The 26,926-nt window shown below is 37.4% G+C and overlaps 4 protein-coding genes across 4 annotated transcripts; all 4 read right to left on the bottom strand.

The window, feature by feature from the left end:
• Positions 1 to 881: 881 nt before the first annotated feature.
• On the bottom strand, positions 882 to 4,053 carry LOC126600321 (probable inactive receptor kinase At1g48480). The gene is made up of 2 exons (XM_050266904.1): positions 2,409 to 4,053; positions 882 to 1,874 (listed from the first exon to the last, which is right to left on the bottom strand). The coding sequence occupies exons 1-2, from the start codon at positions 3,742 to 3,744 to the stop codon at positions 1,255 to 1,257; spliced, it is 1,956 nt and encodes a 651-aa protein (XP_050122861.1). The 5' UTR covers positions 3,745 to 4,053; the 3' UTR covers positions 882 to 1,254.
• Positions 4,054 to 11,650: 7,597 nt separating this feature from the next.
• Positions 11,651 to 13,443, bottom strand: LOC126599363 (60S ribosomal protein L44). Its single transcript, XM_050265726.1, has 4 exons — positions 13,287 to 13,443; positions 12,325 to 12,504; positions 12,097 to 12,171; positions 11,651 to 12,009 (listed from the first exon to the last, which is right to left on the bottom strand). Exons 1-4 carry the CDS (start codon positions 13,287 to 13,289, stop codon positions 11,950 to 11,952), a joined length of 318 nt encoding a protein of 105 aa, XP_050121683.1. The 5' UTR covers positions 13,290 to 13,443; the 3' UTR covers positions 11,651 to 11,949.
• A 323-nt stretch (positions 13,444 to 13,766) lies between these two features.
• Positions 13,767 to 17,706, bottom strand: LOC126599360 (uncharacterized). The gene is made up of 11 exons (XM_050265722.1): positions 17,266 to 17,706; positions 16,890 to 16,952; positions 16,591 to 16,686; positions 16,329 to 16,453; positions 16,038 to 16,233; positions 15,257 to 15,432; positions 14,831 to 14,960; positions 14,573 to 14,733; positions 14,354 to 14,436; positions 14,179 to 14,278; positions 13,767 to 14,091 (listed from the first exon to the last, which is right to left on the bottom strand). Exons 1-11 carry the CDS (start codon positions 17,563 to 17,565, stop codon positions 13,872 to 13,874), a joined length of 1,650 nt encoding a protein of 549 aa, XP_050121679.1. The 5' UTR covers positions 17,566 to 17,706; the 3' UTR covers positions 13,767 to 13,871.
• A 1,879-nt stretch (positions 17,707 to 19,585) lies between these two features.
• LOC126599362 (nudix hydrolase 17, mitochondrial-like) lies at positions 19,586 to 21,512 on the bottom strand. Its single transcript, XM_050265724.1, has 5 exons — positions 21,024 to 21,512; positions 20,610 to 20,700; positions 20,409 to 20,492; positions 20,160 to 20,288; positions 19,586 to 20,029 (listed from the first exon to the last, which is right to left on the bottom strand). The coding sequence occupies exons 1-5, from the start codon at positions 21,203 to 21,205 to the stop codon at positions 19,910 to 19,912; spliced, it is 606 nt and encodes a 201-aa protein (XP_050121681.1). The 5' UTR covers positions 21,206 to 21,512; the 3' UTR covers positions 19,586 to 19,909.
• Between the last annotated feature and the right edge of the window lie 5,414 nt (positions 21,513 to 26,926).

Here is a 26,926-nt window from a genome sequence, read left to right on the forward strand (position 1 = left end):
TATCAGTGCATGTAAGTAGGAGTAATGCTACACTTATCATCTATTTGTATTATCGTTCTAACAGAAGTACGGCTTATCTAGTCTCATCTATATTAAAAAAATTATACAAATAATAAACAAATATATGATAAAAATAATTTTTTTTTTTTGTACGAAATGAATAACTGATACGTAAAAATCATCGGGAATATCCCAAAAAAGGTTATTAATTGGTCAAAATTGGGATTAGAGAAAAAGGTTTTAACTGTATAGATTATTCATAGTACACCCAAAAAAGCTTCAGGACAGGACAGCACAAGCCCAGGACAAAAATATCCCATACTTTGGAAAAAACCAAAATTTTGTTTACTCTCATGTATTGAAGGCTAGTTAATTGTTATGCACCACATTTTAATGAAAAGAGGGCCTTGGATGCCAACAAAATCTAACCACAACCAAGGGCCACTCCATCACTCTTGTCTCCTCTCTTTTTACACTTCCTCCTCCACTTCAATGCATTAGTTTGGTCCACCACCAAGCTTTATCATCACCACAAAACTTCCGAATAAAACGTCACTGTAATGATATCTCAGATCATTCACACACTGTTACAAAGTTTTCTTCATCCCCATTTTCATCATAAAGCGTCATGTTACCTTCCGTCTTTCCCAAATCCAAAATTACAAAGTTCTCTTCATCCTCGTCTTCATCACAAAGCATCGTGTTACTTTCCGTCTTTCCTTTATTCAAAATTGTTATATCATCCCATACATGTAAAGATTTTTGTAACCAGACCACGTGACAAGAAAGAGAAATATGGAGAGCGAAACAATAACCAACAAAAGTTTGCTTAATTTCATAAATCTTTCACCAAAGTATGAAAAGACATGACAACCAACACATGAAGCAACCAAAAAACATCTTAATTTCAAGTAGCTAAAACAGTTGTAATAAATGATAACAAATAAAAGACAAAGGCAAAGGTGAAGTAATAATTACATAAAACCATCATCCACCAACAACAAATGGAACAGATATCCACCTCAAAAGTGTACCTAAAAGGGCAGTAAAAAAAAAAAAACTAGTGCATTGGGGAACAATAGGGTGAAAAAAAAAATTAAAAAAAAATTACAGTTTGGCTCCTAAGGAAAGTGAGAGGAAGACTTGAATTTTTAACATACAACAAAACCACCAGATGTAACACAACAAAGCAAGGAATTGCCCTGCAAATCCATGAGGGAAGATGGCCGAAGGGCTGGCCCTGAGCAACTCAACTCATCGAGAGGATACGTTGTCTAAACCACGGACAACCTCGGGCTGCTCATCTCGCAAGCTAGAACGACGTAGCTCCTCAATGCGCCTTGTCACTTCGGAGATTGAAGGGCGTTTGTCAGGATACTGAGCCGAACAATCTATTGCAAGTTGCAAGAGCTGAACCATCTCCTCCTCGACATTCTGGTTCCTGAGGAGCTCAACATCGAAAACCTCTGAAGTCCACTCCTCTTTGACTATGGACTGAACCCACCTTGGGAGGTCAACTCCTTCCTCATTCAAGAGGGCATGAGTTGGGGGCTTCCCAGTAAGTAGTTCCAAGAGCAATACCCCAAAGCTATAAACATCGGCCTTTTGGGATACCTTGCGAGGATCAGTAACCTCTGGTGCCCGGTAGCCAGAAACTCGGTTGGGAGTAGATGAGGGACCAACAAGATGTGCTAGGCCGAAGTCAGAAACCCGAGCTTCATAGGACTTTGTTAGCAGGATGTTGGATGACTTGATGTTTCCATGCGAGACAGTTTGGCCTTGAGAGTGTAGGTATTCAATTCCACGGGCAGCTCCAAGGGCAATTCCGGACCTGATTTCCCAATTCAATGGGGTCCTGCCTGCTCCTTTGTTTCCTGTAGTGTCAAGATAGAACGCAAGATGGGAATTCGAACCAAAAATCTATAAAATGGTTTTGGAATAACAGCAATTCCTAATTAATGTCGCATATACGAAGACTATGCTGATAGCATAACTTAGATCATGCAAAACAAAGTACTAAAAAAACTGAAATTACGAAGAATGTATATATCACTAATAGATTTCAACCGTACGAGAGGAAACAAGCACGAAAATGAGTAACACGGAGTTTGTGGAGATGCAAAATTATGCATAAAAAATCCTCAGAGACAACTCAAAGAGCACATTAACATTTCTAATCTTCCAAATCGAAGTAATCATCGAGATTCGGAGAAACTAATGATGCATCAGAAGAGATCATATCCATCATCATCAAAATTCCAGCAAAGAAACAAAGAAACGACAATATAACTGGAATGGCAGAGCAACATATATATAGATATATACGTGTATGTATATATATATATGTATGTATGTATGTATGTATATCAACCAATAAAGCAAGCAATCAAATAGGAAGAAACACTGACCGTGCAAAAGTGCAGATAAGCTTCCCATAGGCATGTAATCATAGACAAGAAGCTTCTCATCTCTGCTGAAATAGTAGGCCCTCAGAGGCACCAAATTTTCATGATCCTTCACTCCCACAGCTTCAATCTTTTCTTTAAACTCGCTCTCCGAAATTGTCACATCCCTCAGCCTCTTCACAGCCACCACAGTCCCAGCCTCCAGAACCGCCTTGTATGCGGTCCCGAAAGTCCCCTTCCCCAAAACCTCCGCCGAAGCTCTCAACAAGTCCTCCAGATCAAACACCCTCGCCCCATTGCCAAAAAACACCAGCTTTTTAGCACCACCGGCGCTATTGAATTCACTTTTCCCATTCCCCACCATCGCCGCCGCCGCAGCAGCCGCCACCGAAGACCCATTTCCGTATCCCACATTTTCAGCCTCCGCGGGCAGCTTCTCGCCGGGAATCTCGACTTCCGGGTGCTTCACGGTGGCGATGTCAACGGAGCTCGTCTTCTTGCTCTTCTTCTTTCGGCAGAAAAAGATCAAAAGCATGATAATCACGAGAAAAGCCAGCACGGATCCGATCACAATACCGGCAATAGCACCACCTGAAAGCTTTCTCCTTTTGTGGTTGTCATTGATATTTATATCTCCTCCTCCGGCAGCTCCGCCGTCTCCAGGGCAAGCATCAAGCGGACCCCCGCATAGCAAATTACCCAGAAACGAGCTTGAAGGGTAAGACTGCAACTGCTTCGGAACAGACCCGTTTAGCAAATTGCTGGATACATTGAACTGGTCGAGATTAGGAAGCTTCAGCTCTGGAATCGCTCCAGAAAGCTTGTTGCTTTCAAGATACAAAGTCCTCAGGCGGGTGAGATTGTTGAAACCCAGTGAGATCTCACCGGAAAAATTGTTGGACGCCAAGTTCAGCCTGACCAAGTCGTGTAGACTGTACAAAAACTCCGGGATTTCGCCGGAGAAAAGGTTCCCCTGCAAGTAAAGGTTACGAAGAGTAACACAGGCGGAGAGATCTGACGGCAGAGGACCTCTTAAAGCGTTGAGACGGAGACTGAGAGTGCGGAGACTGGTCAGATTTCCAAAAATGCCACTGGGAATTACGCCGGATAGAGCCACGCCGGGAAGACGAATCCCCGTGACACGGTTATTCTCACAGTTGACGCCAGCCCACGAACATGGGCTGGTCTGGTTCACATTCCAGAGCAGAGTTCGGCCGCCGACGGCGGAGCGCAGGGCCAGTAGAGCGGCGCGGTCAGAAGCCAGATCTGGTTTTGCAATGGGGAGCAAAAGCAGCAGGGAGAAGAGGAAAAGGCAAAGCCTTTGGGTTTGGGAATGCATTTTGGTGGAACCCCAGATGGCGTTTTTGGTGAATTGGGTGGGGGTGTGGATTTCTGGGGTTTTCAAAGATCATACATTGTTTTGGTTTTTGGGTTTCGGAGGAGGGGAGAGAGAGGAGAGAGTGTGTTTTGGGAGCTGCAGTTCCTCGTTTCTTTTTGGCCCTTTTTGTTGGCCTTTTGGTTTCCCTTGAGGAGGAGAGAGAAAGAAGAGAGAGAGAGAGAGTACAGACTACAGGCTGTGAGGTAAATACTAAAAAATAGGGAAGAAAGGAGAGAGAGTAAGCCCTAGCTGTATGCAGTGACAGTGAGGGGAGTGAAGGAGAAGTGGTGACCTGATGGGTGGTGCAGTCAACTGTCATTTACTCTTTTTTCTTTGCTTTTTTTGGTCTTTTGCTTTTTTTCTTTTTTTCCTTTTATTTTTGTTTGTAGAAATTTTAATGAAAAACTTCCGGTACTGTTCATTTTAACAAAAAAATACATTTTTATATTTAAAAATCAATCATGATACTATTCATTTTACCTTTTATTTTATTCTTATCGTTAAAACTCAAAGTTTTCAATCTCTTTTCATTAATTTTCCATTTTTAACGAAAAATTTTCAGTACTATTCATTTTACTGGATATTTTTTAATATTTTTCTTTGTTTTCTATCCCTATAAATTACATTTTAGATGGGTTTGTTTGTTTTCTGATATTTTGTTATTTAATTTATTTAAGAAATTGGCTTTTGTGTATTTGGATTGTTTTTACAAGTGTATGGTGGATGTTAATTTTATCAATTCTTTTAACAACTTTTCTTTGTAAACGTTTTTGTTCATCAATGAATTAATTGAGAAAGTGGCAATGACAAATTTGATATTGAAGCCTCATATAGACCAAAGTAAAATTCAAATACAACAATGAGTTATATATGATTATCTTTATATTGTTACGGGGTTTAGATACGAGAATGAATGATTGAGGTTAAAAATAAAAGATTTAAATAAGAGAGTTTTAACGAAAAGTCTGCGATACTGTTCATTTTAACGAAAAACCATATTTTACACTAAAAAGTCAAACCTGATACTATTCACTTTACCCTTTATTTTGTCCTTATTGTTAAAACTCAAAGTTTTCAAGCTATTTTCATTAGTTTCCTTTTAAATAATTGTAAAAGTCAGGTTTAACAATTAAAATAATTGTAGCATTAAATGATGCGTAGCATTGAAATCATATCCCGAAAATCACTTTTTAAGACCCCGTATATTCTGTTGTACAATAGCCTCATTATTCATTGGACATACATAATAACAAATTCCATAAACAACTTGGCACAAGCTGTTGATCGGGGTGGCATTGAACCACTCCACTCTACTTGTACATTCAACACAAAAACCAAATGTAACTCGCGTATAGATTAAACTATATGTATACATTTTAGTACTGAGTTAATTATCTTATAAAATAGGTGTTTTAGAGGACTTTCCAATTGTTAAACATTGAAGTAATACCAAACGGTGTACGTTTTTTTGGTTTTTTTGGTAGGTATGACAACCATATTTTTCATCAAATCTCACTTTACTTCTATACTCTATAATATTTCACTTTATTACTTGCATTTTTTCTCCGTGTCCCAATTTACTCTTTACACTCTATATTGTTTCACTATAACACATATATTCATTCTTAATGTCCCACTTTGAAATTGACTCACTAACTTTGAAGTTCAACCTTCTTTTCTTCTTTGTTTTTTGTCTTAATATGGAGAAATTAAACTCTAGTTCGAATTTAACTCACCTCTCTTTATCCATGGGTTTTACTAAAATGACATGTCATATGCTACACAACTATGAAGGAAGGATGCATGTGATACAGTATATCAGATAAAGTGAGACACGAAGTAAGAGTGCAGGTGGCAAAGCACAAAAACAAAAAAAAAAACACTCAAAACTGCATTGGATACTATTATTAGTAAAGGGCAGTGAAATAACATAAACTTGCATCCCAATTTTCAACTGAGAAAAACTGAATTTTTGTCATTTAACTTGTTCAATCACCAACAATATATTTGTCGATATTTAAGATAATCAACTTGCTTTTTCCAAAAGCCAAAACTTAAAGTTGATGACAAAACAAAATGTCTATTTCCAAAGAGGTTGACGATTTGGCACTGCTTTGCTTAACTTATAATCTAATAGCTAGGCATATTGTATTTTCCCAAAAGTTTAAATATTTGTAAATCTGTGTGTTTCCGGTGTTCATTTTATATTTCTTGGGGGTAATTCCCGTTGGGTTGTCGGATATTGTAAGCAAAAGATAAAGTATCACACCAGCTTTATTATATAATCAAGATATTATTTATTTAGCTGAAAACAAAATTAAAGTACAAAATATTATTTGAAAGATTATAATGAGAATATTTTTGCTTACCAACCTCAAGTGATGGTGAAGTTCACAATCTTATTTATTATCGTTGGATGAATTTAAATTTCATGATTAGGGGCCTAGCGCCTAAGCGGTTGTTTTAGTTTTTAATTAAATTTGTTATATTACATAGAAATAAATGTTTATTTATACTTTAAAAAAATACATCATTGTATTAGGATACATAAATTGCAAGATTGAGTGACATATAAAATATAAAGTATTAGAACATATTGAAAACATATGAAACAAAGCATATAATAAGTTTTCATCCAAGTATTCAACATTGTCTGTAAAATGAAGGGTAATGCTAGGGAGACTCAATTTTGGAAACTAAAGGACATGAAAGTTGATGATTTGTTTATTGCTTAAGAGTTGATAAACGTGTTTATTTCTATTGGTGACACATCATTTAGTTTGCAAATTTAGTCTCCCTAACATTACCCCAAAATGAAAGTTATCTTTTTTTTCTATCTAAGTGAGAGTCGTGACCTAGGTAGGTGTCTAGGCCTAGGCTGGGGCCTATGCAGGTTTAGAAGTCCCTTCTTAATTTTCAAACAGCTAAGAATTAATCGGGAGAATAGCCAACTATCTAACACTTAGACGAAGATTTTTAAAACAATGATTATAACATACGAATTAATAATCTCATTACATGGCGGTTTTGTCCTCTCACTGAAAATTTTTTGCAAGTAAATAAATATCTCACAAAAGAAAAAAGAATTTGCCTTGTTGATTGGCTGGAGTCGGCCTTGTTTTTGTATTGTGCTACATGCTGTTATAAATTCAATTAGAGGTGCTAATTCTTAATGAACACTTGCTGGTGATGTAAAACAGATTAATCCTGATACGTATGAACTGGTTTTGGTCACTGTGAGCCGTCGGATGCACTGACATGATTGCCGCAAGAGCCACCGACGAATCATAGCGTTGGAGTGATGGGACGATATACAATACATATATATATATATACACAGGTCCACGTTCGAATATATATATATATATGTTAAGAAAACACTAATTTTATAATTTGGTGTTGAAATAATTAAATTTTGATTAAGACCGTATATCTACCAACTCAATTATTTAATTTGTAGGTAATATATTTTGAATTATATATGGATCCACACATATTCCAAATGATATCTTGTGTAGTTGTCGTAATGGTCAATTAAATTTTGTATTATTTTCCGTAACTTTAATCAAAATCTATAGCTAGCTTTTCTGCACCTTAATGTCATTTGAGATAAGAGTTTGCCGCTAATAATTGATATAAAAGAGTATTGTTAAAACTTGTTTGATAATCATTTGATATAAGAATAAAGAAACGAATGATTAACCTAACTGACAATCCAAAAACATTTTCCCACCTATCCTTAATACTGGTTTAATATCCAGTGACTTTGTGCTAGATTATTACTTGGAAGGAAACTTCTTATAATCTTCTTCCTTATAAAAGATTCTTATTTATGTATAAGAGCTTCTGCGGCCACCCTATATTGTATGAGATATTCTTAGTTGGACTGGATACTGGCTTTATGAATCGAATTTTCGAATATAGTTAATTAAAGAATATGAAGACAATAAGTTTTAGATTAATCTATTGTACATTTGTTGGTATTCTTAGTACGAGTCGTCGATTAATAAATCAATAACTTCCATTCATGGTGTTTGTGAAATATACGATAGTGGTTAGAAGAGACTAAAATGTCTCATTGAGTCTTTTCGGTCTCCAAAAAAACTGAATGCTATGATGAAGTCACCAACTGACTCAATTTTTAGAAGAAAAAAAATGATTAATAATCAATAACAAATAACAATCGGTGGGTGTTTTATTTATTATTATTATTATAGAAAAACTATGTACATTTTTGTATTGGATCGCCAGGCAGAGCTGTTGAAATCGTATTCGAGTAGGAGAGTAGGACCATCTATCTAACAAACACTTTTTATGGAAGGTGCGGTGGGAGAGGGATGCATGCACTTTAACTTCTCATCACTATTTTATCCATGAACTGTGTATGTATTGACACACAGGAAACTAAGAGAACCAATTATCCACCAAGTATTAGGCAACGACTAGATGTTAATCAATAGAAAATAGCCAACTACATGTTGATATGATATTCATATTCTTAATACCGAGTCAATATCATGTTGATATAATGTATCGATATATTGGTGGTACATAGTGTTTGATAAGTTGTCGATATTCCTATTTATATAGCAGTAAAACGAGATACGCCTTGGAAAGCTTCTCGTATATTTATACAGGGAGGAAGACGTCCATGCACTTTCTTGAAGGCACGTAACTATCGAATATTGGAATGTATATTATAAAAGGAGGGCCAACACAGCCAAGTTCCTCACAGCTAAGAATAATGACACAGAAATTACGTAGCTGTTTGTTTACAGAAGGAACCTCACTTGGAAAGCCAAAATTCATGTTGCATGCTTTCCCTGTGTCGGCATCTCTCTCTCTCTCTCTCTCTCACACACACACACACACACACACACACACAAACACAAAAACACCAACACATGCAGAAAGAAAGAAAGAAAGAAAGAAAGAAAGAAAGAAAGAAAGAAAGAAAGAAAGAAAGAAAGAGAGAGAGAGAGATCTGCATTGCCATTTGATCAGCTTATTAAATTCCTATCTGCTATCTCCCATCTGATATCTGATTGGGAGGCCACAATATTGATCGATATTTGCATATTTCTTGCACGTAGCGCTGTACGTGTACATTTCTTCTACTGAATTAGTTGAGGCTGTTGGTCCGAAACAAAGAAAACCGCAATCTTTTGATTTAATTAAACAAAGAAAACCGCAATCCTTTGATTTAATTAGTTGGTAAATACTACGCATATATGTTTACGACACATTAAGTCATATATGTACAGCTAGCTAGCTGCAGTTACTTTCTTGCATGATTAACCATAAACGACTAACAAGTAATGAGAAATGTTAGCAATCTTCTCGATGAGAGTTCTTCTACCCTTTCTATTGTTTTTAACAATCCTGCAATGTTGTATGATGATGGAAACTATCAATTTTTTAGGTCATACATTAAAGATCATCTATGCAAACTTCTAAAGTGGATTTTTTTGATATAAACGGGACCATCAAATTATTATCCAATAATAAATAGGACCATATTTTTAGTTAAATAGAAGTAAATTTAGACAACACTAATCAAATGGTTAAACGATTGATGTTGTGTGTGTGTGTGTGTGTTTTTTTTTTTTTTTGTAGGATTGATTTTTAAGGGGTGACCTAGATGATAGACAATTTTAATCATCAAACAACGTTAAAGAATTATAGAGAAAAATGAGAATATACAATTAGAAAGTCTAAATGAGAACATTGCTAGCATCCCCGTAGTGACTAGGAGGGTTAATTACTTTGTAAGAAAATAAAGCTCCATTTTATGGGAGCTTACTTGCATTTCAATACTCAACAAACAAACATCTCTTTTCATGCTTATGGTTTGCTTAATTAATCAGTTACGACTAATTAGGTTAGTCAGATTTAATTAGGTTGGTTAGATTAATTATACATTTTTCAAGAAAGTGTGAATTTTGGGAGGAAGACTGAGAAAAAGACAGCTCAAGTTTATTCACAAGAAAAGGTAACCCCTCAAAATATAGTTGGCATTAACTGAGAAATCATGAGACCATCTGTCAATCTACACATTTTGGTCATGGTCGACAGCATTTTCTGATGGATCCGGTTCTCTCCTCTTCCGTTTTCCCTCCCCTTCAGTCTCTTCTTATTTGAACGTTCATGATTTAGCCACGTAAATATCATGTGTTGACTTCTTTATAAAGAAAGAAAAACAAAGAGGAAAATGAGAGAAGAAAAGAGGGAAGGGAAGAAGATTTAGAGGGGAGAGAAAAAGACCGAGGAAAATGATACCATCTTTACTTTTGTAGCTAGCTTTTTTTGGCTTATGATATTGAAGGCCGTCCTCTCCACTTCCCATGAATTCTTTTCCTTTTTGGATTACTAGGGACATTGGAAGAAGAAAACTGAACACACTACCTCGGGTGTACGAGTACATATGCTTAATCACTTGAGTTATAAGTCTCTTATCGTTTAAGTTATTTTTTAGAGCATATATTTGATTCTATATTCCTGTAAAAGTTTTGCACAGTTATTTGAAAACTTTGATAATCTCTACCAACTAGGACAACTTTCTTGCCTAAGATTGAACCAAAAGTGAGCGATCCAAAATTTATAAGAAGTGCACTACGAATGACATGATTTGAATGACCTTGTTACAATAAATGTAGGTCGGGTGGTATCAAATACAAGAGTGGCACTACGAATGGCATGGTTTAAGTGACCCTACACAAGTTTTTCTCATTTTTATAGTACAGAGCAAGGTCACACCATGCTGGTGATTAGTTGGTATACATCAAATTATCCCTTTATCTGATACACACTACAAATTGCTTTGCCTTTGCAAAGCACAGATCCAATTCGTCTGCATTTGCTTTACTAAGTGGGCCAATTTAGTTCGAACGCAAAAAGAATTTAAATTCAAAGACCTTGTTTAGTTGTTTTATCATTAGCACAAACAGTCACATTAGCCTGCACGTTATATCCAAATGGAAGCCCTACCATTGTGATCATAAAAACATAAACCTTTGTATGAATAAAGTGGTGTGTTGGAGCCGAAAAGATTCGGGTCCTCCGACTATTATTTTTCGTTGTTGGGGAATTTAATATTTCTGGCGTACATCGCCATTTCATGAACATAGACTGAAAAGATTTTTAAATGTGCCCGAACTAGCAGGAGTTAGCCATATGTTATTATCAGGGAAGTGTTTTTTTGCTCGACCGTATCTCAACTTGTATAATAACATATGGTGCATGCATCCATATTCCGAACACACTGAAAATTCTCTCCATAGGCTGGACTGGCTGACCTTCCAGAGCACGGTTTTGCCACCGACAGCAGAGCACAGCGCTAGCAGGGCGGCACAGTCAGAACCCAAATCTGGTTTTGCAATGGGGAGCAAAACCAGCAGGTAGAAGAGAGAAAGGGAAAGCTGGGAATGCATTTCGGTGGTGTTTTTGGTGAATTGAGAAGGGGGCGGGGCGGGGCGGCGCCGTGGGGGTTGGTTTTCCTGGGTTTTTCAAAGTTCATACAGTGTTTTGATGGGCGGGTTCCAGAGAAGGGGAGGAGATAGCTAGAAATACAAATACAAAGCTCTCGTCACACCATGCTGGTGATTAGTAAAGATAATGCTAGGAAGACCAAATTTGCAAACCAAATAATGTGTCGCTAATAGAAAATAAGTATGTTAATCAACACTTTAGTAATAATTCAATCATCAACATCCATATCATTTGATATACAGAATTTAATCTTCCTAGCATTACCCGATTAGTTGATATACAGCAACATTGACGAACGCAGCGGAATAATCAGAAAAGCCTTAGACGAGCTTCTAAAACTGAAAACACACCAAAAACACAATCTCTGGAATCCACCAGATTGACTAAAACTCAATAGTTTAACTGATCTGAAATCTGAAAGTTACAGCAAAGAACTAGGGTTTATATAGCCATCAACTCCTAATCCCATGATAACGAAACGAAATGAAAGAAAAGATCGAAATGCCATATCAATTTCAAACAGAAACTCTAACATCAATTTAAAGCAGGGAAAAGATCGTCAAGAACAATCTGATGTTTAACAGAAACCTAATAACACGGATAATTAAAACCATGATATTTGCTTTAAAGCTCCAACAAGATAGAAAAGTAACACAAAATCTGTTGGAAGTGGTAGATTTAGAAAAGAGAGGTTCCCTTCCCCTTCTTGTCTCCACCAATCTCGAAATGCTTGCACCTCTGCAGAAATCAGTGATAACAACCAACCATTAGCGAAAATCACGGTTATACACAAAAACGAGCAAATTGCACACACAATACACTAACCTTGATCGGGTGCTGGGACACATGCTTGCAACCCTGGCATTGGAGCCTCAGAACAATCTTCTTGGTAGTTTTTGCCTGTTTATAAAGTTAAACGTGATCATCATTGAGAAAACAAACAATAAGAACAGAGAAATCAATCTGCGGAAAAAGAAATATCTAGACATTTGGTTTTCATTTATTCTTTATTTATTCCCAGTAAGAAAAGGGGGTAAGAACTCAATGCTTTACCTTCTTGTGGAACACTGGTTTGGTCTGACCTCCATAACCTGACTGCTTACGATCATAACGCCTCTTTCCCTGAGCAGCAAGGCTATCCTTTCCTTTCTTGTATTGGGTAACCTTGTGCAAGGTGTGCTTTTTGCACTCCTTGCTCTTGCAGTAGGTCTTCTTTGTTTTGGGAACGTTCACCTAACACATTACCACATTTGTAACGATCCATTATCAAACAAATCACACAGAAACACAAACTACAACAGGGATTATGCAATCTGAGAAAAACAAAAAAACAAAAAACCCAATTACAGGACGCAGCATAAGAAATTACTAACCAACACCAAAATAATCACAAAAGAACGGTTTTACACGACGTGTGCAGAGCAAGAATAACTTAGACACAACAATCTAATAACCATATTCAAAAATCAGAACACACTTCACAAATCATCCCAAACACAATGAAGCGGACTTCGCGCAGTTCATTGTCAGATACGTAACTTTGCAGTCCAAGAGGCATTCATGATCCAAGGCGTGACTAATGGAGGCAACAGTGGCAGTTGGGTATCTTCATACTTATTGAGTACTCGATCACAAGCAAAACCCAATGTGCTCCGGTTCCACAGTGGGTACCGGACCACCGTGAAATCCCGGACACCCATTTTCTATTTCGGGCACTCGATAGTCATCCATAGGAAAAACACCTACAGCTTCAATTGTTACATTTTCTTCTGAGCTAGACCAAAACAAGCTTATGCCAATTTTTTTCGACGATTCAAATATCGCATCCATCATACAATCAGACTATAATCTTAACACAAATCCCAAGTTTAACCCACAAGATTAAAGCAAAGAACAACAGCAATCATCTCATAACCACTAAATACTAACAGACTCACATTGGAAAATCAAACACAGAAGCAGTAAATATATGATTAATATTGTTGTGAGAGAGAGATATAGAGAGAGAGAGGTACCATGGCGACGGCGGGTTCGTATGGAGATGACTCTGCAGTGGAGCAGACGCGGCCTCTCAGTAAAACCCTAGAAGAAGCACTTGCGTCAGCTGTTGCATGGGTCACCCTTTAGGGTTTTTGTCAATTGAACTTGGGCTCGGGTCGAGGTCCACCTGGATCAGCCCGTAAAATCACCCCGCGCACTATTTTGACTAATTTTTTAGGGTCTTTGGGACACCGTCACGTCATGATGTTACTGTTTCACTCAAATAATTATAGGAGAGTGACTTTTACGTATATTTCACTCCATAAACAAAGAATAGTACACCAGTCGCCGTGTACACGACACACAAACTTCTCCACTATTATGTACATCACAAGAACTAGAGTTGATTAGTGTGTCGTCTCAGTGTATTCCGAGCTCAAATCACTCTCCTCGTAAAGACTAGATGATATCCGAAATTTTTCTCGACAATCAAGACCATGAAATACAGTTGGACGAGAGAGGAAAGGACGTAGATTGCAGGGCAAATCCTAAAATCCAATGTATAACGTTGTATGTAAAAACTACATTATAGCTAGCAACGTCAGGACTTTGTATTTCTATCAACAACGTTCTTTTTTTGTTCTACGAGTGCGAGGAGAACCATCTTTTTGCTGTAATAAAGTGAGGTTACCGGTCTTTCCCATGACGGTACAAATACAAGTTACGACTAAAACTGTAAAAATTGATGCCATATGCAACGGATCCGGCTGGAATGAGCCCCATAATAACGGTGGCCTGTCCACGCTGACTGATGCAAATCCCTCTCCCGACTGCCTCTTCCTGCGAAATGAGCAAATGGTTAAGAGAGGCTAGTGTGTATGCAAGATGAGTTCAGAACATATAGAAAAGAACTCGACTGAGGCATACCCCAACACGCCCTTTATCGAGTCCCACAGGGATGCAGAACGTTTAGTTGCCTGGCTTGACGCATTGGTTCTATGCTTGCCAAAGTTCCTATCTCGTATCCCTGAAATAAGCATGAAATTAATCCTACTACGGTTTTTCAACTAGATAGATGTTGATAAGAGTACGAAACCTATACCGGTGCCTTTAGAAGCAGCTGAATGACCTTCTCTAGATGCTTTAAGCGAAGCCAGTTCTTCGACAAGCGCACGTTCCTTATCACTGTCATTAAAATTACAATAAATTCCAACGAAGAACAAAATGCAAGGTATTGGGATATCAAGCTGGATGCCAAGTTCAACTAAAAAGTTTAAATTATAGGAAAGAAGGGAGCATAACATAGTTTAAGGATACCAACCTGATTATCTTTGGGATCAGAACATTGACAGTAAAATGATGATCTCCTCGAGAAGAAGGTCTGTTGATGTCTGGAACCCCCATGCGTCGCAACTTTACCGTCTCTCCAGGCTGAATTCCAGAAGGAATCTGAAGCTCTTTCAAGCCTTCAACAGTTTCAACCTGACGTTATATCACAATTTCCATGTCATACAACTTATACCAAATAATAGAACATTGATATTCATAGACCCTCACTGAGAGATAAAGCTAGGATTACCTTTATAACGGTCCCTAAAATGGCTTCGGTATAATCAATATTGATTTTTGAGTACAGATTGAGACCATCTCTTCGAATTCCAGCCTTTTCATCTACATGGAGTACTATGTAGACATCTCCAACTTTACCCCTGCCAAATGCAGATGACAAAGAAATTAGCGCAGAGCTTGCCTTATTATCAAGTCACATACAGCAACACTCGTGAACAAGTATAATCACACAAATTCTAAAAAGGTGTAACATAAAAGTGCATGCCATGGGTAGAGATCAGAAAACGTTGGTGTTTTATTTGGAATTTGTATCCGTCGTAAAGGTAGATTGTTTTCAATCGCATTGGATTAACAACCACTTAGGACAGAAATCAACAACTAGACTATATGAGCAAAACATATTTGACGTATGCTTAAATTGGAACTGTGTATAAACCTTTTCTTATCCAAATTCCCCTCCCCTTGAATTTGCATTGTGGCTCCATCATTAACACCGGCTGGAATGCTTACGCTCATAGCTCTTTTTGACTGCACTTGTCCTTTGCCACTGCATCTTTGGCAAGGATCAGTGATTATTCTACCATCACCACCACACTTTGAGCAGGTTGATACCTATTAATAAAAAAATATCATCTATGAAGCACATCTCTAAGACGTATAGTGTAATCTTGAAAGGATGATAGGAAGAAAGAAATCTACGGTGTCTATGTTATGAGGCTAAGAAAATTTATGCATAAGACCATCTCCAACCGAAAGGGCTAAATATAAACCCGTCTTGAATTATAGACCTACAAAAAATTATTTTTAAATGACCAATGTCAGGCCATACTCAAACACCATCTCCAACCGGATGGGCTAAACATAGCCCCCTTAATAATTTATTAGTTTTAAGTTTATACTTTAAATTTATTGGTTAATTTGATTAAACTAACTTTGGATGTTTTTAAATCTAACTGTTGAATTTGAATCAATTATTGCATTTGAGGAGCTGGGCATCAAAAAAGGGCTAAGAGGGGCTACATTTGGCCAGCCTAATGCCCCTTTGGCTAAGTAATGGCCTGGTGGGCTCCACATAATTATAGGCTAGCCATCGGTTGGAGATAAGTTTTTGGGCAAATCAGGCCAGCTTTTGGACCTTTAGCCCTTTCGATTGGAGATGGCCTAACTGGACTTAATGCGGTTTCAATGACTTTTAATGTTATAACAGGTCTGTTTACCTGCGAAATCATTCCAAATGGTGTTTTCTGAGTTTTCATCACCCCTCCTCTTCCTCCACAACCAGTACATGATTTTATGCCTTTATCAGATTTAGCACCTGTTCCACCGCAGTCATCACATGTCTCAACACAAGAAACTTGGATTTCTCTCTGTACCCCAAAAATGGATTCTTCAAAGCTCAAATACAGATCGTACCTGCAACATGAAAGTTAAAAGAAAAGCCAATAAAACATAAATTTATGTGCCTTCATAAAGATAATTCAACAGTACGAGTGCCGCTAGACAGTTACCGAATGTCAAGACCCTGGTTTCCCCTGTTGCTGAAATTGAAGTTCATGCCTCCTGATTCACCCCTTCCTCCAAACATCCCATCCGAACCTCCAAAGAATGTATCAAAAATGTCAAAAGGATCCACCTATTGAACGTTGATGGTTCCATTAGCATGCAGTTAAAATAGTTATTTCCTTCACTAGAAAAGCAACCAAAATTAAATTATTAAGTACAATACATGTTCCCGTGTCTGTATTACTCAGAAGACCAAGAAGATCTTACCCCTGATGGACCCATGGTTGAGGAACCATAGTCTCCCTGTAAACCTGCTTCACCAAAGCGATCGTATAAAGACCTTTTCCCATCATCTGATAGGACCTACAAAGATTCTTCATTAGAATATGAATGATGGGTTCATAGAACAACAGTCAAATCAATAAATGATGATAAATGAATGAAAAAAAAAACCATCTTGTACTGAAAATTGATACCAAAAGAACAACGGAAATGCGAAGACGAAGAGAAAAATGACAATGCAGCAACATTGAAGAAGAAAAACTAGAAATCGTAAATTGTAACACCTCATATGCAGCACTAATCTCTTTGAACTTGTCCTCAGCTCCACCGCCCTTGTCCGGATGATACTGCTCCAAGTTACAACATTTCCGACATCAAATTTCAATTCACCTTAAACTGGGATTATATTATATCATCTCCCCTATCATGCCTAATTACAACATAATTAACACCAAAATCACCGCCTTCCGGACGAAAAATCTAAAGCTTTCGCTAACCGCAACCCTTTCGAGCATATCAAGCAGCTTAAAACCAGCTTAGCTTACAGTGCTAAATTGGGTTTCGAACTATCCAACTTCAAACTTGTAAAAATCTTTTCTTTGGCTTCAATTTCTAGGCAAATAACACGCATTGTGACATTAGCAATAAGAAGTAGCTAACCTTTCGGGCGAGATTTCGATAAGCGGACTTGATCTCCTGCAGCGTGGCGGTTCTGGGGACGTTGAGAGTCTTATAGTAATCGGTTCCGGCGGCTCTGATGGCCAAACGAGCCCCGCGCGGGGGATTGGCGCGGAGGAAAGAAGCGGAATTGGGTTGGAAGATTGGGTTTTTACTTCTGGCGAAGAATGTAGAAGCGGCGGAGCTGAGGGCGGAGCAGCTCAAAGAATAGGGCGGAAGTGGAACCGCGGAGTTGGGATTTGGCAGGAAATTGGAGGTGCAGGTGGTTTGGAGTACGGGCATACTTCGGTTTTTGAGATTGAAAATGGACGGTGGAGATGGTTCGATGGAGATTAGGAGGGTTTGGGGGTTTTGCAGAGGTTTTAGGGTTTAGGGATTACGCTGAAGAAGAAGTAGAAGATGGTCAGACTGTCAGAAGTCGGAATGAACAAAAGTTTGGACCCCAATTGGCAAATATTTTCACATACGACAAACAACATTGAGGCAGAAAGTCTGTTTTACCCTACTAGAGCATCAAAATAGTGGGGCATAATTGACCTTTTGTGATCCATTTGTGAACTGATCATATGAAAGGCTCTTTTTTTTTTTTTTTTTTATGAACTTGCAAGTTTTCACTTTAACTCAAAGCTTGCTCAATCTTGTTCTTCTGCCGCCGTATCCGCCGTGTTATAAATTGAGCAGCATTTGTATCAACGGTTTTTGTTTTTGTTTTCTTTTCTGTGAGGGAGGAAAGAAATTTCAGTTGGGCTATTAGTATAGCTCTTAGGTTGGGAAGGACTATCGTGAAGTAGGGTGAGACCAAAACAAACAAAGGAAAGTATCGACACTACCAAGTCCCAACCAGCAGCCCAGTGAGTGTAAACAAGTCAATCACATAATCCTTCAGTTGAGTTGCAGCATGTGAAAAATGCAGGAGGACTCATCCAAAAGTATCAGTCATATGCTACCTACTCGGATAAACATGTCTCCGACGCTACTCTCCCAGAAATTCCACCTAAGATCAAAAGACTCAAATCTACGACAACTAGAGCTAGGTGCTCTTGTAACGTTTGGTTCATGTTGTTGAATCCCACATCGGCCATACAAAAAAGAAAAGTAATAGTTTAAATATCATAATCCCACTTTAACTAATATCAAGGCCTTTTGTGATAAAATCTTACATCTGACGGATTGTGCAAGTGGTAATTATCAAATTGGGGACAGTATCGGTGTTGTTGGAAGTGGGTCGGCCGTATGGCCCGTCTTTCTGATAATTCTACACATGTCACTTCGCTGTTTATCTCCCGGCCTTTACTTAAACACAACGTGCAGAAAATTAAGCACTGAATGTGGGATTTAGAAGAAATGTAAAGGAACAATAGAGATACATACATTTGTATATTATAGAGGGCTTCAGTGGAACCATCTTTCTCCTGTAGGCAGCTCGGCCTAACACCAGCGAAAGAAGTTGGTGACTCCATAAACTTGAACCAGCAAATGCATTCTGTCATGACTCATGACATGGTTGGTCCATGTCGAGGTTACCACATCGCTTGCAGTCTTTTTCGACATGCATCTTGTTTCTTGTTGCTGCATCTTTTTTTTAACAGATGAGGAAAAGTGGACAATTTGTAATCTTTGGTTCATAAAAAACAGGCTATGCAGGCAAAGAGACTGATCCATACTCCACACGAACGGGAAATTAATTTCAGATCTGAACCCTTTCATTGAATGAACAGTGGATCTTTCTCAGTATTCATCGCAAATATAAGGACATGTATATGATTGAGTTTTTCCGTTGTGTGAGGATAAACTTACACATAACATGTATTATTGAACACGTTTGAAGAATGACCTTCTCGAATAGCTTATGTGTTACAATATGTGTTGACGACAAGGTTAATATGGGTTGACATGTCTTCAAAATTCGTTTGTGGTTTTACTTTGTTCCTATAACAACCCAAGTCACTTGTCCACTTCTATAGTTCTCTTGCTCCCCAGATACCGTCTAACACTACCATTTTCCCTCCTATTCTAATTTCCACGGTGACAAAGGCAATGCCATCGGTCTTCATTCTTTGATCGAAGCTTAAAGAAGTGATTTCCGTGACAAAAATAAAAAATAAACAGAGGTATGCGAAAATCATTTCCCTACATACATTACTCAATTTGATGAAGTGGTTGTTGACTTGGATTAATTCGGATTAAGGTTTGCGAAAATCATTTCCTTACGTAAGGGGTTGAATAATCGACATGGGCTGAAGAATCGACAAGGAGTCAGTAACATAAATTCATGAGAGAAAATGAACAAAGAATTCTCAAGTTCACATTAAAGAATCAAAATGAATTGAATTGAAAGAATGGAATTTGTAAATTTACATGATGTTCTGTTTCTACATGACCTTCTTCAACTACATTGTACAGTTTTGCAACCAGTCCAAATTTTGGCGACGACTTAACTCGAGAAGAAACGATGGGAGGAACACAATCTGTGGAAATGCCAGCGATTGCGATTCAGCGAAGGCAATTCTATCTGACATCCTGTTTCCTAATCTGAGCTCTCTTTTTTGGAAAACTACTTCCTCCCTACGTACACCGCTGTGCTCCGTCAAAACTCGAAAAGAAATAACAACCAGCCTAAGACTGTCTATGTACAAGTTGCTTCTCCTTCCTCTCCTTTCGGTTGGGGCTGTCGACTAACTAATTTCTCCAAAGCTTCCTTCATCCACCAATTTTGACATGCTTCTCTAGCTTCAGAGACCGTCACCTACAAAATACGAAAAACATACATTTAGAACATACAGTACTATGAATGAGAAATCTTCATAGAGTTCAGCCAATGTAACACAATTTAGAAGAAGAAACAATTAAGCAAAGTATATTGCAATTCCACTTACCCATTCACGTTTTCGGGAACTTTTCTCGGGCCAAAGTTCCAACTGCTGCTGAACAAGCAAAGGGAACATGTAGCCCTCATGAACCGTGCCTTGGGTTTTGCTCTTGTAACGCCACGATCCCAATCTAGTCTGCAAGTACATCATCCAAACAATCGATGAGTAAACGGATTCGATTTGATTCGATTCAATAAAATTAAACTAAACTGCTACAGAACATGATTGCTCTATTGGTAATTTGCAGATACTCACTTCAAGATGGCCAGTCACACCAGCTTCCTCAAACGTCTCTCTTTTCGCCGCCTCTTCAATTGACTCATCCATTTCCCAACCTCCCTGTAATCAATCACATTGCGAATGCACAAACGTTAACGACAATCAAAAAAACGAAAGCAACAAAACCAAAACAAATGCTCTCTAGTTTTGTATTGTAAAATTGGACAAAATTGGCACCTTTGGGAACAACATTCCTTTCCCCTTCTGTGAACTAATCACAAGAACTTCCAATTCCTCATCGGTTTTCCGATATCTGTATGGTATGCATCTGCAGGATTCAAAAATTAACCCAAGAAAAATTAGATTACAAACATACAAAATCCCAACAAAAAGGTCAACCATATCAACCCATGACAATTGACAACAATAATTCATGCATCTAATCATGAAGACCACAACTTTACCAAAAACCCACTTGAGAATTTCTTAAATTCATGCACTTATTCACAAAGACCACAACTTTCATTCATTTAACAAAAACCCAACTGAGATTTTCATAAGTTCAGGGGTGGAAGATTCAAGAATTTTGAAAAAGGTCCAAAACCAAAAATGTAAATTTGAAAATAACCAGAACAGAGATATGAAACATACCCTACAACTTGGCGGCAACCTTTTTCATAGCGCTGGAATTGTCTTCCGGTCCGGGAAACCAAAGAAACCATGTTCTCAATTTGCATGGGGATGAAATCTCCGCCATTTTTCTTGGAGAAAACGGGAGAATTCGAAGAATTGTAAATCAAATTCACAATATTTTTTGAGAGAATGAGACCCATCGATTACTTCTCCAACTTTCGCTACGCGTATAGATTGAAAGGAAAAAATAAGAGAAAATTGGAATATTTCTTCAAAAGAAATAGAACCCACCAATTTTAGAGGGCTAAATTTGGACACTGAAAATTCTAAAAATTGATTGGCTTTAATTGTGTGAGCAGAGAGGAGGAGGAGAAGAAGAAGAAGAAGAAGAAGGGGGTTTGAGAGTTTCAGTTCAAAAGCGCTTTTGTTATGGAAATTGGAGAATCTGAGTGAGTGATGAATATCTGAGGATAACAAACTGCTTCTGCGTTTTGCTTCTGCTTTTGTTTGTTGGAGATTTTCAATTATATAAAGGGCTTCTGGAACTACAGGCCACTGCTTGTTTGTCTTGAAAGGACAACGGACGCGCATGTGGTGGTGGCAGTTGACAAAGACGGTACCTTTTTTTGGTATGTGAAATTTAGAGATGGAATCCTATGTTGCTATATTTATTTGAACTTGGTGAGCTTCTTTGTCCTTTTTGGTAAATCTATTTGTTTATTCTGTTTTCGGTTTTTTGAATTTGTTTGGTTAATTGAAGAAGTATTGGAGAAAAAACAAATAACCATACAACTAATAACAAAAAAACAAAAACAAAAAAAATACTTTACTAGAAATGCCCTTAATTTAATTTACTAAACCTAATTTCTTGTTTCTATTAATCTGAAAAATTACCATGCAATATTTCGTTCATTCTTAATAAAATGATAAATTCGTAAGGTTGCGATTAACTTGTTATTTTTCATTGTTGACAAAAAAATAATTCTTATTTTTCACTTGTTTAACATATGTAATTTTAAATAATTTGATCGAGTTGTATTTACAAATCGTCTAGTTTTGCATGCTAATTCTTTGCCAACTTAAGCTTTTTGTGCCTAATCATGGTTATATAAAGGGAACTTTAACGAAAAGCACCCGGTACTATTCACTTTAACGAAAAACCACATTTTTACACTAAAAAGTCAATCCTGGTACTATTCACTTTACCCTTTATTTTGTCCTTATCATTAAAACTCAAAGTTTTCAAGCCATTTTCATTAGTTTTCCTTATATAAAACCATGCTAGAGTTATAGCTCTAGACATGTTCCATTGTATTGTTTATTTGTTTGTCTATTTCTCTGCGAGTGGGACGGGACAAGACGGGCGGAGTAGAGAGGGAGCAAAGATGCCCTCAGATGGAAACAAGAAGGAAGAAGAACGAGACGGAGATGTTATAATTTTGTATTTCACGGATGTGGAATGAGTCGTTTCAGGGGGTGGGACGGAATGAAAATTCACCAAAAATTCGTCATGTGGAAGAGCGCATTCCACCCGTTTTAGGCGCATAAAACGTGAGACAGAATGCTTCGTCTCACTCCGTTCTGTCTCATCCCACGTACCAAACGGTACCTCATTTCCTTGTCTTTTTTTATTTTTTATCAAGCTCATTTCCTTGTCTTTGTAGATCCCCAAATTGTATACTTTTCACCAACTGTTTGCACAACTTGATTGATACCCCGGAAAAGAAAATGACCAATATGTCAACAATATGGGCGGTTCAGATCATTGTCTAGTTGGTGATCAAATGAGGACGCTCGTTCAGTATCAATCAAAGCTTGATATTGAATTCAGCGATTGTCAACGCGCCAAAACGAGAGTAGGAAGATTTTTCAACTTATGGATTTTTAGAAATTTAAAAACTGCATGATTGCAAGATTAGAACAAAGAAAGTGGGCGTGCGAAGGAGAAAGAAAGGAGGCTTTGGCTTATCTACGAACGTGTACGTGACGCGTTTTAGAGTTCAGTCGCAGCTGGTTTTCAATAAAATTATAAAAATGTGGGGTGACTATGACAAACGACCTTACACGGTTTCAAAGTGCTTTTACTTATGACTGAAGCAATACAGTGCAGACTCCACTTCAGCAGTGATATTTGTGCCTTAATTGTTTAGGAAAGTCATTGTCGTTGCCTTTCACTAGGGTTAGGATTAGGGTTTTAGGAAAGTTACTGCTGCTTGCCTTTCACTATTGTGTTTCTCTTGTATCGAGCTGGCACTGGTATTAAGGTCATCTCAAATCGAAGGAAGATCAGATGACTCATTTTAATTATATAGTTTTTAAAGAAATTAATATTTTAATGAACACCATCTTCAACCGAGGGGCTATGGCCAAATATAGTCATGTGACAAAAACTCATCTCCAACTAAGGGGGCCAAAGGGTCATAAGCCAAACATCATTTATTATTTTAATTAAATTAATATGGTTACTTAAATTAAACTACCTCAATAATTTTTCGAGATGGAATCTCAATAATTTTACGTCTCGGATTTCGAGTGCCTTGTGTTTTACGTCTCGGATTTCGAGTGCCTTGTGTCGATATGTAAGTAATTTTGCAGATTTCTTGTCGATAAGGAATCTCAATAATTTTACGTCTTGAATTTCCAGTGTCACATGTCAATATGTGAGTAACTCTTCATATTTCTTGTTGATATGTAATCTCAATAATTTTTCGAATAGGATTTCTTGTCGATATGTAATCTCAACTTGACTACTACATCAACGGCCGTCAGTACAATATGGGGTATTATTTGGCCGATGTCATCTACCCAAAATGAGTGACACTTGTCCAAGCAATTCCAAACCATGTGGATGACACCAAAAAGTGGTTTACCTTACACCAAGAGGCATACCAGAAAGATGTTGAGAGTGTTTTCGGTATTCTACAAGCACAGTTGAAGATCATCAAGGAACTGGCAAGAGGGTGAAGTCGAGATAAATTGAACTCCATCATGATGTCGTGCATCATATTACACAACATGATTGTGGACGATGAGCGCGATGGATATATTAATGGAGAATCTGATAACGACCAAGATGATCCAAATAGGTCAAGAAATGATCGTGCAAAAATATATGATGGGCCTAATTTGTCTTTCGATCCAAGAATTGGTAATATCTTGTTAAACGAGTACATGAGGCGCAATAGGATGATACGTTTGCGTGTCACAAACAAGTACCTACAACAAGATATTGTTGCACATCTTTGGGTCAAAAGAAGCATGGAGTAGACATTTAAGTTTTATGTTGTTAAATGTTTTTTGTAATGTTGTTTAAGTTTAATATTATTTAATGTTGTTTAATATTGTTTAATGTTACTTAATGTTATTTAATGTCGTTTAATGACGTCAGCTAGCAGGCAGCAGTTGGGCTTGAATTATGGATCGGTGCGGGGTTGGCTGGTTCAGGCCAGCCGATTGCCCTGATTATGCAATTGTGGTCCGGTGGGGCCCAAGAGCCATTTGGCATAGTCTTCAGTTGGAGACGGTTTTCGTGTCATTTCGGACTATTTTCGATCCCCTGGCCCTCTGGTCGGATCAGTTGGAGATGGCCTAACAATTTGTCATTGGTGGTTGAAGCTTGAAGGGAAGGAAAGTGACCTTCAGTTTTGTTAATACCATGATTAATATTTAATTTTAGGTTAGGATGTCTTAAGTTCAATATAGTACAAAGCGGATAATTTATTTATATTCTGCCGAACATGAGGGAAAGTTGTTGAAATATGAAGGTTTTGTGTTGTATGATGCGTGTGCGTCTCATTGTATGCATATAAGGCTTTATATAAATAGCATTTATTCCCCAATTATTATTTTTAAGTTGGATGTTACAATTTATTATTAAAAATTGCTAAACAAATATTAATGTTTTTGCATCGCCAGAAACCTCATGTTGAATTCCATATGCAAACAGTACAATTATCAGATCGAGCATGCTAAGAATCTTTTTATCGGAGAGTTCTGCATGCAACGTGATCGATTTGGTCTTGAACCCTCGACATAAATTAGTAGTAAATTACTCGGTATGAACATTTTCAAGCACGTTGAAAAGGTGGATACATAAAAAAAAAATTGTCCTGCAATTTCAGTAATGGTTTGAACTTTGAACACACGCACAACCGTTTACTATTTTGTATCATTTTGTTGATTTAATCTTTAACGTTCAAAGTCAACCTATAGCTATGCAAGTGATTAATATGTGAATATGTTTCACACCAAGTTTACTTATTAACTTGGTCATTTTGCTTTTGTTGTATATTCAAAAATCAACCCAAAAAGTTCTCTTAGTTAATTTTGATTGTCTAAGAGCTCATTTATAAGTGATTTTAAAATGATTGAAAACGTTTTTAGATAAAATGTTCTTGGATTCGAAAATCACTTTTCTTGCACAAAGACCTTCAAGTGTTTTTTTCAGAATTTACTTACAATTTTTTACAAAGAATTGGTTCAAAAAAATATTTTCACCAAAAATAATTTCAACTATTATAAAAGTACTTCCAAATAAAACCTACTACTGAATATCTTCTTTTCCATTTGGTGTCGAGTCACTCCCTCAAATTTTTATAGTTTTTTTTTTATAAATCTTCTGGTGGATCATGCTTTTATGGGAGTAACATATAAGCTCATAATTTCTTCATAGATAACCAGCTTTGGAGGTTTATAAATGTATACCAACTACGAAATAAACTTGTGATAGGATGCACCGACAACGTCATTTGCAAGTGTTCACTGAGTAGATTATAGTCTACTGGTACGTCTATCATAATTCATAAGTGAGATAGCCAGTAGGTAGAAGTAGTTAGTAAGAATATATCATAAGCTAGCTAGTAAACCAATCCCACTGGATATCTTCTTACCAACAAGACTATTTAATATACTGATACTTATTTATCCACCATCTCGTTTCTGGAGGAGGATTATCTACCCTCCTAATCTCTTTACCCTTCCATGCCCTCATATTTGAACGGTCACGGTTAAACCACGTCAACATCTTATATTGATTTTTTTATAGAGATAATGAGACAAAAAACAATATGTAAGAGGAGAGGATGGAAGATGACAGAAATAGAAGGGTAGAGAATCCTCCTCCCTCGCTTATATATGCAATACTTGAGGAGCTAGCTAGAGGGACCGCACAACTTGCAATGGTCCACTGGCTAGTGATGCCATTTGTGTGCACTACAATATTTCTATCCGCTTTATTGATTAGATTCCTAAATTTTGCATTAGTCATCAAGTAATGAAATGATTAGAATACAAATGGTGAGATGATTTAATTAGATGACTACTTTGAACCTGGCCTAGGGTAGAGAGCGGGATCGATATATCAAGCCAGGAAAACCCTACTTTTCTCTAGAAAGAAAGCAAGAACGAAAGATATCATAGCTAGGCAAGCAAACATGCATCTTCTGAGAAACATTAATTGTAAGATGAAGATTGATAGAAATTTCTGTGGTTCATGAGTCGATGAGGAGGTTGTGATTTCAAATCACCGGCGATGTTGATGTCAAAATTTTACCAACATAAGGAATAGAATAATACGAGAATTACAGCACAAAGTTGTGATATTTTACTAGCATGGGTTGACGAGGAAGACGACGACTCAAAAGATAGTCACGCAGCAAGTTGTGGAAAAAGATAGGGATGCAGCTTTTTTAAAAGAGAGATTTAAAGGGAGGGTGTGTCCAAATTTCTATCGTGTCTTGGTGCGTCTTGTCGTGTAGAATCAGTAACTTTTCTCCAACATGTTGTCCTACGTAAGGACCACAACCCACAAGGGATAGGCCCTTAGCTTTTGCTTTTCCATCCTTGCTTGCACCATTCGCATGTCTGTGTTCACCACCAAAAGTTACTTTTTCTTAATACGATTTTCTCATGTCAAGAGGGAG

This window comes from Malus sylvestris, chromosome 14 (genome assembly GCF_916048215.2).
Source record: "Malus sylvestris chromosome 14, drMalSylv7.2, whole genome shotgun sequence".
NCBI classification, from domain to species: Eukaryota; Viridiplantae; Streptophyta; class Magnoliopsida; order Rosales; family Rosaceae; genus Malus; species Malus sylvestris.